The sequence below is a fragment of the Ctenocephalides felis genome, unplaced genomic scaffold (genome assembly GCF_003426905.1).
Source record: "Ctenocephalides felis isolate EL2017-DRISC unplaced genomic scaffold, ASM342690v1 CF-g0.4_SCAFFOLD_01492, whole genome shotgun sequence".
NCBI classification, from domain to species: domain Eukaryota; kingdom Metazoa; phylum Arthropoda; class Insecta; order Siphonaptera; family Pulicidae; genus Ctenocephalides; species Ctenocephalides felis.
This window is the reverse complement of record NW_020537646.1, coordinates 28,722,630-28,734,510: the sequence shown is the minus strand read 5'-3', so window position 1 is coordinate 28,734,510 and position 11,881 is coordinate 28,722,630. Positions and strand designations below refer to the sequence as shown.

The window sequence follows — 11,881 nt, the reverse complement described above, 5'->3', positions numbered from 1 at the left end:
TGGCCATCGAATCGAAGGTGTGTGTTTGTCGATTAATCGCCCTGGCCGAGACCGCGTGTTTGCGTAAATATTAAATTGATCTGATAAATAATTATAGTAAAAGCTATATAAAAAATATCATATTTTATTAGAAACATATTGAAATTTTGTTTTATGTGAAAATTTTCGTGTATTTAACGTTGTTAAAAATAATTTTATGAATTGTTGAATAAAATCGTGTTTGTGGATAAATGTGCTTAAGAATGTTATAGTGACTTGTATATAGGTGTGATAAAATAATAGTACTTTGCAAACTAATAATACTTTGCAAACAAACATTGTAAGTATAAATTGATCATTATTAACTTATTAGAAAATAAAAAAATAAAAAATAAACTTATCGTAATGGGCCGACAATCGAATTTGAAAATTTTTACATTTCTCGACGTTTTGAAGGTTTTTGAACATTTTGGCATACCTTACAAAAAATGGATGTGTGTGTGTTTTTATGTATGGATACAAATTTCCACTCACGTTTTCGGCCGCACGGATCAACCGATTTGAATGGCTCAAAAAACATTCGATTCCTATTGATAGGGAGAAGAGCTGATTAGTTTTTGGCAAAGGCAGGTCCAGCCGTTTCGGAGATACGGAGCAAAGAGTGCAGAAAATAAAAACCGACTTTTTGAGAGAACGGAGTATCCGATTTGAATGATCTAAAGAACATTGAATTAGTAATGATTGGGAGAAGTGTTTATTAGTTTTTGGCAAAGGCAGGCCCAGCCATTTCGAATATACGGAGCTAAATATGTAAAAAATAGCAGTTTTTGAGAGAACTAAGCGTCTGATTTAAATGATTCAAAGAACTTTCTGCTTGTCTTAACAAAATAATTGATTTTGGAAAAAAAATTGTTTCAACTTTTTTTTCAAAAAACAATTTTTCTGTATATCGAAAATAATTCAGCTTTTATTTTTAATTCTGACTATAATTCTTATATACTTTAAACAAATAATTTCAACTTTACAATTCAGTTTATATAATTCTTATAAATATTAAACAATGTTACAATATTAATAATAATCTATTTGAAAACATTCAGTATTCCTGGAACATTTTGTTACGGTACGGGAAGTTCCAGCAATTTGCCTTAAGGCAGGATGCCCTACATCCCACTAGTTAATTATTAATTTGTATGTTAACATGTTTATCGCCATGTCAGACATAAAGGGTTGTCATAGAAAATCGGGTAAAAGAAGAAAAAAAAAATTAACACTTTTGCTGACGTGAATGCTATAGCATTTATTTTCATGGAGATGCGAAATGACATGAATGCTATAGCAATCAAATTTTAAAAACAATTATTTAGAATTTAATTTTATATGACCTCGCGTTTTTGTAGTTATTGTACCTGTCGAGGTAATGACTCACCTATACTTTAGGTTTTTCAGAAAAAAATTCAACACGTTTGCGGACGTGAATGCTATAGCATTCATTTTCATGGAGATGCGAAATGACATGAATGCTATAGCAATCAAATTTTAAAAACAATTATTTAGAATTTAATTTTATATGATCTCGCGTTTTTGTAGTTATTGTACCTGTCGAGGTAATGACTCACCTATACTTTAGGTTTTTCAGAAAAAAATTCAACACGTTTGCGGACGTGAATGCTATAGCATTCATTTTCATTGAGATGCGAAATGAAATGAATGCTATAGCAATCAAATTTTAAAGACAATTATCTAGCATTTAAATTTATATAGTCTTACGTTTTTGTAGTTATTATACCTTTCGAGGTAATGACTCACTCATAGTTTAGGTATTTCTGCATTATCTATGACTAATTAGCTAGGGCAAATACATTGCGTAAAATAGAAGCGTAATATTTGACGTGGAAGCTATAGCATTCATTGTATACAACGATTAAAATATGATATTCTGACTACCCTTATCAACGGTGTTTAATCAAATTTTGCAAATCACAACAATTTAAAAATAAAATGACTGTTAATTTTAGTATCTTGCTGAAACTTATACTGTGCCCGAATATGTTAATATGGAGTCATGTCAATCACATATATGTGTGATATAAAAACTTTTATTTTTCTAGGAGTTTTGGCAAGAAAAATTTCATTGATACATCAAATTTCCTTGATACATCTTTAACTAGATTGTCCAATAAAGTTGCGAGGTAAAATTTTTTCTGATAATTGCAAGACTTTTAACGTGTTAATATTTTTCAACTATATATGTATCACATTCTGTGAATTTTATTTGCTTCCTCCAACAATTGCATCCATGTTTAACACGTTCACGGACAATAGACGTTTCAGTAAGGTACTAAAATTAAAAGTCTGCAAATAATTATTTCAATGCTCATCATATTTGTTTACCAGTTAATTGTGATTGACAAATTTATTCGTCATGGAGAAGTTACGAAATTTTGTGTACGTGTTAATGAGTATACGTCGTTACGCGTACAAATCTTGGCCTATTGGCTATTTAAATTACAACATTTGACAAAAAAAATCTGAAATTTAAGATACCTAAATTGTTTGCAAATAGGTGTAATAAATTATTGCAAAATGACATTTTACCAGAACAAATATTTTACCTTGATTCTGACGACACAAAACTGTGCGCACATTTCATTGAGAGCGTCCCAGTTTTTTTGGTTAAAATACAAACAAATTGCCATTTATATTTTTTTTGTAATGATTTAAAACACTACAACTTACGACTAATACTTAAATTTAGTTAATTACTCCCATTAATATAGCATTTATCTAAAGTTGTGAATTGAAATATTATTTGTGCGACACATCCAAATGATTTAACACATTAATCGCCACGAGCATATCAGAAAAAAATTCTCATGAGCTATGGTATCTTTATCGGATAATGAAGATCTACTTAATGTGTTAAATATAAGTCGATCACAATAAAATGTATACCAAAACCATTTTTGATATATAATAATATAGTTGTAAGACATAATATAAAAAATGGTTAGTTCATAGGCTATTGTGCCGTATTTTTAAATATTTTGTCAATTTATAATTTTACTTTGTTTTCAAAATGTTTATTGGTTTATATTTCTTTCATGTATGTTCTTTTTATTTTGTTGATTTGTACGTTTATATTGTTTGTATACGTCACACAGCAAATGTAATATTAGACAAGGCTACAAACATTAAAGTCGTTTTCAAAATTTCCAGCTTCATTTCTATTTATTAATTAGACGTATGTCCAAAAACGATTATACATTATTCAGCATCAAAAATATTTCACCATATATATCTACATGTAATTATATTTAACTTCATGTAACTTGATTTGATTGGTCTGATTCTCGAAACTTTTGCATGATTCCCATTTATCTGTTTGACAAAAAATTCTTTGAAGGGTTGATTATGTGGGCAAAATATAATTATCAATTGCATTACTGTCTGTACTTGGCAACCTAGAATATTTTTACCATTGATGACAAATTATGCAATGCAATTTATATTTAAATTTTATTATTGTCAAAAAAAATATTTCAAAATAAAATTATGTTTTGCATAATACATATTCAGAAATAGATATGGAATGAGATTTGCATATACAGATATATCAAATATATATATATATATATATATATATATATATATTATTTGTTTAAAAATTTAATATTTCATTTAAATTTATCATTTAAACATATCAGCTCATAAAAAGTATATAAATTATGCGAAGTAATAGAAATATTCAGCCCTTTTACTAACTGCCGTAGTAATTTCTTCTAAGTAGATCAATCTATAACAAAAAATATTATTGACTCAAAATAAATATTACTTTTTAACTACACCATAATAATGATTTGTTTATTTCACCGTAAATTTATTTTCTTAGAATGTGATAAATATATTATACAAGTATGACCACTTTCATTACTTTCTATGCAATTTGCTAAACTTAAATATTTTCTTCAATTTCTTTAATATTATATTAAATAAATATTTTTCTTCACTTCATTAATATATAAATGACACAAATTATTTTTCATCTACAAAATATCTCTCAGATAATATTTTTCTCATTATTTATCAACATATTTAAAAATTCTTAATTATAAAAATGCATTAAAATTTAAATTAATAAATATAAATAAAAATTAAAATTACATGCAAAATGCAGGCGATTGGAATTTTTGATCATTATCAAATAGAATTGCATTATGGTTCAAATTTAAAAATTATATAAGTGCCTCTAAAATTACATTTTTAAAATAATTCCATTCTATTTCATCTTGCATATTACGGTAACATTTCTATCATTATTGCCGCACATTATATAAATATTTTATGAACAATGTAAGCAGTTAATGAATTTTTTGAATTCCGGTAATAAATTTAATAAATACCAGAATGAAGTATGTTATTAATTATATTACCTACAAAGTTATATATAAATGTGAAGTATCATTGAGTAATATTTTATGTGTGGATTATTTAATTATTTGATTTCAATTTAGTTATTTGTTCAATTGATTACGAATTTCCATTTACAGAATGTAGCACTTGATATGAAAAATTAATTGTTGGAATTTGCAGTAAAATGTGAGACTTTGTTAAACAATGCAATTGACTATAATTTTAAATGCTTCTAAAAATAAAATGCCTAACTCATTTTTACGATACTTAACGCAAATGAATTTTCCAATAGTAATTTGTAGACAGAATAATATTTGACTAATAATCTATGTAAGTTAATAAAATTGATTCATATGGTAGTTGTTTCATTTAATTATGTTAATGATACTTTGCACTATCAAAATTATTTTTAGTATATATTAAAAATTAAATGTGAGCAAAAGCAACTATAGGTAAATTCTAGCTTGAAGTAATATGTTTATTATTTTGTTTTCAGATTTTCGCATATGAATTTTAACGCTTGAGTGAATCATGAAGTTACGCAAGATGTCACCTTGTAGGACAACATTTTACCTGATTTTGCTGTCGGCATTCTGCGTCAAAGCTGAAATACCAGGTAAGAATTATTCTATCAGAAATAATGCACTCAGTTTATACATAGTCAGGTGTATAAAAAAATGAAAATCTGAAAATAATAGTAAGGTGATAAATTCGTTACTTAAAATTGTGTGGATTAAATACTTTCTTTGTTTGGTGGTAGTCCAATCTGATTACGTTTAATTAATATCAGATTCATTTATAAGATACCTTTACAATCAACCATATCAGTGTCACAACTCCTAAAGTGGACTTCAGATGATTCAAAGCTTAAGTAGAAAATATTCCTGAACTTTCGAGTTTCATTTACTGCTTGTTAATTTTGTTTTTAATTTTCGAATTCCGTGGTTTTATGCAAAACTCTTTGCGCAAAGCTGTATCGAAGTTTTTAACAGGATTATATTTTGTGTCGGTGTAAGGATTCTTTCTTTGCTTTGTGCGGCGCAAACAAGGATTAAAAATAATCATGGTTCGGTCTCTGGCTAATTATTAAATTAGTATAACTTCCGAGTTACTCCTCTTTTCATTAAAGTTTTTACCATTAATGTATCATTATGAATAACGACATTATTATAAAGTGTTACAGAGGCAAATTATTTTCTCTGGATGTTTATACAAGCTTGGAAAATGAGTAATTCCTACGCTTTTAATATAAAAAATACTTTACAGTAACTCAGTAGGTAATATTTTGAACAAAGTAAAAATTATATTTTTTCAAATATTTTTTTTGATATATAGTATGTGTTTATATAAATTTTACATTTTCGTCAAATCGTGTATTATATTGAGGGTAGGAAAAAATCACAAATTGTTGATCATATCAATATTTTTAGAAGTATAGAAACAAGCTAATCAATCACCCAAATACATTAGCAAACTCATTGATAACAGAGAACTATCGAAGAAGATTGAAAAGAAAAGCGCCATTCGATCTAAGCCATCAACTCTCCTGAAAAAAAAATAGAAATAACTTAATCATTATTTATAAGTAATTATTCAATAATAAAATATTGTGAATTCTATATAAAAAGGAAAAACAACTACTGAGTTGTTTTTTCCAACATGACAATGTAGTAAACAATGTCCTTTCTCGGCGGACTATTGTAAATTCATTAAATTTACTAAATGTTCTTTACTGGACAGTTGTAAATAAAAGAGCTAATAAAAAAAATCAATACTTTTATATTTAATTAACGCCAACCGGCTAAATAACAAACTAAATAACAATTGTATGTCTATTCTACTACTCGTATGATTATGATGTATCGTAAAATTATACATCGAGCAAAAAAAGAAAAGATTTTAAAGCATCTTAATTTATTCATATATTTCTTTTTTCTACTCGATATTATCCTTTTGAAAAGAATTTCAAGAGTTTATTCATACTTTTCAACAGCAAAGTTAATATATTGGAAGAAGTAAGACGATTTATTTTTTTTCTTTTACTCAATTAAAATATATTGCAGTAAAGAAATTGTGCTTCCAATGCACTAGAAAATACAATAAAATACTAGAATTCTCAATAGTTCAACTCATGGTGATTTGGATGCAAGCGAAATCTTTATCTTCAGAATAAACAATTGAACATTCTATCTAAATAGCTGATTCTAATTTTTGTCGATAAAGCGAATTATTTACCTAACTTACCTTAAGGCAACAAGCCACTCACAACTAGCTTCTTCAGGCTATATTACGTTTAAAATTACCTTAAATCATCTTAAACACATCATATGTATATTTGAACATGAATATGTAACTAGTGGTGTATGGCATCGTGCCTTAAGGAAAATTTGAGCTAAGAGCTTATAAATTGGATGACGACAATTATATAAATTTGCATGAAAAGCAAAGGAACAAAACTTTATGAAGGGTTGTTAAAATGAAGCATCTTGTCTCATATTTCTAAGAATTATATAAACCGAATTGCCTAGTTAAAATCACTCATATTTATTTCATGTATATAAGTGAGCTTTAGAATTTTAGTTGGAATTTAAATTAATTTCCAATTTATTTTCGATATATAAAAAAAAAATTTGATCGAAAATTTGAAAAAAATGAAACAAAAAAAATTGTTTTGCTTTCACCAAAAACAATCATTTAATCAATACAAGCATAAGATTTTTTGAATCATTAAAACTGAAAACTTTGGCTTTTCAAAAGCTGCTATTTTTGGCACAATTAGCTTTGTATCTCTGAAACGCCTAGACCTGTATATGCCAAAAACTAATCATCACTTCTTTCCATCATTACGAATTGAATGTTTTTTAACTTCCCGTAGGGTAAGTTATAGTAATCGCAAAAAAATCAAAAATGAAAATTTTTATATATCTTTACGTTTCAAAGGTTTCTGAACATTTTGGCATACCTTAGAAAAAATGGATGTATGTGTGTGTGTGTGTGTGTGTGTGTGTGTGTGTGTATGTATGTATGTATGTGCGTGTGTGTATGTATGTGCGGATACAAATTTTCGTCGACGATTTCGGGAACACGGATCAACCGATTTGGATAATTCAAAAAACATTCGATTCGTATTGATAAGGAGACGTGCTGATTAGTTTTTGGCGAAGGCAGGTCTAGCCGTTCCGAAGATACGGGGCAAAAAGTGCCGAAAACGGTAACTCAGTTTTTAAGAGAACGGAGCATCCGATTTGAATAATTCAAAAAACATTTCACTTTTATTGACAAGATGAAGAATCGATAAAATTTTCATGAAGGTAGCTCTAGCGGTTTCGGAGATATGGAGAAAAAAGTAAAAAAATGAGCCATTTGGCGGTCAAAAATGATCATTAGACATATGCACATCAAATTATCAGATATTATATAGAGATTTTAACAATAAGTATACATTTTGTTAACATTTCTATGGGTTCCGTACCAATGCTTATGCGTTAGACAGCGACGCGGCGCTTACGCGCTTTATATTTTGTCCCTATGCAGTTAAAGCAATACGATTGCTTTGAAAAAAAAGTTCAGATCTTCCACAATATGTCAAAATAAAGAAAAAAAATTTTTATTTAAAAAAAAAAAAAAAATAATTTTTTTTTTTTTTTTTTTAAATTTTTTTTCAAAAAAAAGTAATTTTTTGTCTAATTTATAGTTTCTCAAAATCTTATTTTTTCAAAGTATTTTTTCAAAAATGTTAATCGTTTTTAAAAAAATAATAATTTTTGGTACGGGAAGTTCCAGCAATTTGCCTTAAGGCACGATGCCTTAATTGCCTTAAGATAGAATTCCACTTACAGCTAGTTAAATCATTTAAATCGGATGGATGCTCCGTTCTCTCAAAATTTCGATTTATATTTTTGGCATTCTTTGCTCTGTATCTCCGTAACGGCTGGACCTGTTTTTGCCAAAAACTAATCAGCACATCTCCCTATCAATAGGAATCGAATGTTTTTTGAACCCTTCAAATCGGTTGATCGATGCGCCTAAAAACGTGAACGAAAAATTGTGTCTATACATACATACATACACAAACATCTATTTTTTCTGAGGTATGCCAATAGGTTTAGAAACCTTCAAAACGTGAATATATGCAGAAATGTTCATTTTTGATTTGCGGTCCATTACTATAACTACTGTGAATATTATATCGAATGGGAAAACTATTGAGTTGTTTCCAACATGCCCCTTTAGTATATAATGTCCCTTTACCGCCGACTAATGTAAATTCCACAAATTTAGTAAATGTCCTTAACTGGTAAATACAAGAGAGAATAATAAAAAAAAAAAAAAACTATAAATACCCTACGGGAAGTTGAAAATTACTGCTAAATATCATATCCTTTGTTTTTCACATACAACAATAACTAATTCCGTGCGACCCTGTAAGCCGATCAAACGCGAACGCGAACGCTTCATGATATCTTTTCCACGAAGAATGCGCTCGCGTATCGCCTGTTAGTTTTAATAGCACATTCTCGTTTATGGATTGATTGACAGACTGCGGGGGTTGAGCTCTGTGTAAATAGGGGCGCAAGGTGAGGGGTGCCTTGTCATGTAATTAAATCAATCAGAAAATCAATGTGTATGTGCCGCCTGTACGAAATGCAGGTAGGAAATTTGTGCCGTCCGACAACGATGGTGCTGCTGATTTCAGTATTGACAGACCTCGTTAGAGAATTGAGTTTCGATATATTTATAGCTGATTGCAAGTAAAGTAGTTGCTTTAATTATTTTGTACATCGTACATCTATTTCTAGAATTAGTCTAGTATACATATATGAATTCAAAGAACCACCCGTATTGTAATTGTGAAAACGAGGACTAGCCATAACTAGTTCCGGTTACGATCCCAAACTTAGCTAGCTCCATATAAAGCAGCACGGTATCAGATTTTTGCACGAACTTATAGATCACAAATGTGGATTTCAATTACGAATAGGCTTTCATGCGGTGAATATTACTGCATGATATTGATAATAGCAACAAATGTAAAAAATATACCGTTTTAAATAAAGTTATATTGTGATACTATTAGGAAAAAACAACAATTTTTCAAGCAACCCATACTTAAAATAAATCACAACAATTTCAAAGCGGTCAGTTCTCAGATAAAATAGTAATGTTATGACAATGCTAACTCCATATCAAGTAGCATGGTATCAGATTTTTTTTGCAAGATCTTATTCACAAATGTGGATCTCAAGTACGAACAGCATTTTGTGGGATGAATGTTACTGCATTATATTAATAATAATAAACGTATTTTTTTATTTTATTTTATTTGGCTTCTTATAAAAGTAAAAAATATAGTGTTTCAATATAGTGATATTGTGATATTATTAGGAAAAAACAACTGTTTTCCAAGCAACCCATACTCTTAATATATCAAAAAAATTACAAAGCGGTCAGTTCTCAGTTAAAATAGTAATGTTATGGCAATGCTAAGTTATCTAATGTTATGGGTCTATATTCGTATTAGTTGGTAGTAACGAGATGTCAAAAATCTGTTTTTGCTATGCGATCAGGCTTTTTACACATAAAACATAACTTCACGTTTAGTTTCAATTATTATTTGATATTTTTACATAGCTCCAATTAATCATAGAAAAAAATACTGTAAATTATGTTTCCACCGAAAAACTTTTTACTGACAAATGTAACAGTTAATCTTTTCTACTCAAGTTTGAAATGTGTTACACTATACACTAAAAATGTGCTAAATCAAAAATTGTAAGTACAATGTATAATAGCAATATTGAAACTCAATGTTTATGTCGTATTTAATATACATGGCATGTATACGTTAGTACAATATTACAATAATACAATAAAACGATTATATACGATACTTTATACAAAAATGCGCAATTAAAAAAAGTATCATACTATACCCCAAAAATCTTCTGAATAAGAAATATGATGAATTATAAGTAAATTGTATAATAGCAAGAATGAAACACATTCCTTATGTTCCTTATACACCACATGTACAAAAGATACATTAAAACGATTTTATAAGATAGTTTATATAGATAGACACATCTCAAATAAAACAGCAAAAGATAAACATTTTGAAATACCAATATCCGGATATATGTTGGAATGTGTCAATTTCCATTACAGACATACGTCAAAGTTATGTCTGTTATGATACCTAAGAGATACTTTTAATATTTATTTAGTTACGAAGTTAACATCAAAGATACTTAGGAAATGCTTATGAAAGTTTAATGCAATATCTTGCATCCACATATATTTCAAGGAAGTAGAAATAATAAATGTTAACAGGAGAAATATTATATACTCAGAAGTTTGACAAAAAATATAACTTTGATTTGTCTTGGAGGTATTTAAAAATAAATTATTTCAGAACGTTATTTGAAATGTAATCGTTATATAAGTTCCACCTATTCACATACTGTTATAAATCATATAAATAAAGCGATGAAGGTTTGCCAGTAATTATTGGGTTTATACAAAAACCGACATTTCAGAAAACCGGTTTTAGAATTATAACTTTACTAAAAATCGGTTTTCGATTTTTATATAGAAAATAAATTTCAGCGCGAATATTCTGTAATTTATCCGCAAATTTAGTGTAATTAGAGCAGTATTTGACTGGATTTATTTATTAGTGAACAAAATTATTTTACTTTTAATTAGTAGAACTAAAAAAGTAATAGTTTGTCTTGATTAAATAACTTTGAAAATAATTATTAGTTATTCATGCATTATTTTCAAGAATGAAAATATTTTTATGGCAGTGAAAGGAAAGTTTTCGAATAAATGAAAATAATACAATTTTAAATAAAAAAATCATTAAATTAAAAAAAAAAATTATAAAAAAATATTGGATACAAGTTGATACATACTTGTTAATATCAATTTTAGTTTTAAAAACAATTAAGCAAAACTCGGGCATTCTCTGTTCCGAGCAATTTTAATTAGTTAATTTTAAACATTCTAATTTTTTTTTGTTTAATAAAATATGATTTAAAAAAACTGAGAAGGTCTATGGAATTGCTACTTAGACGTGTCCTTTGTTTACTCACAAAATTTCCTGAAATAGAAAATACTATCATACTTGCGACCAAATTATGCTTAATTATTTTTAGGGCCTGATATAATGATTCTAAGTTTTTTATTCTTTAATTTGTGGCTTCTAGGGTTTAAAACTCTTTTTTTTTAAGTTTTAGTAGAGGAAGTTACTTCTTCAAGAAGAAGTCACACTGATTTAAATTAATATTTATATATACTGGTATAAAAATCTAAATTAATATATTCAAAACCTTTCTGAGAACCATTGCAGACTGATAAGATATAAAATGCTATTGAATCGATATGATTTCAAGCATCAAAATCTATCATTTATCTTTTATATTGGGCTATATTTGTCATTTTCCATTTATACGGTGAAAACCGACTTTTTTCTCTGAAAAACCGGTTT

General features: G+C 27.9%; 1 protein-coding gene across 2 annotated transcripts in view; it reads left to right on the top strand.

Annotated features, from left to right (window-relative positions):
* The first annotated feature begins 214 nt into the window (after positions 1-214).
* Positions 215-11,881, top strand: part of LOC113369956 (lymphoid-specific helicase-like) — a 945,337-nt gene continuing 933,670 nt past the window's right edge. The window contains exons 1-2 of one of the 2 annotated variants that reach the window (XM_026610584.1): positions 215-319; positions 4,889-5,008. In XM_026610584.1, coding sequence (XP_026466369.1) covers positions 4,924-5,008 — 85 coding nt within the window. In that variant the 5' untranslated portion in view covers positions 215-319; positions 4,889-4,923. The remainder of the gene's footprint in view (positions 320-4,888; positions 5,009-11,881) is intronic. The other variant, XM_026610582.1, reaches the window with a different exon arrangement.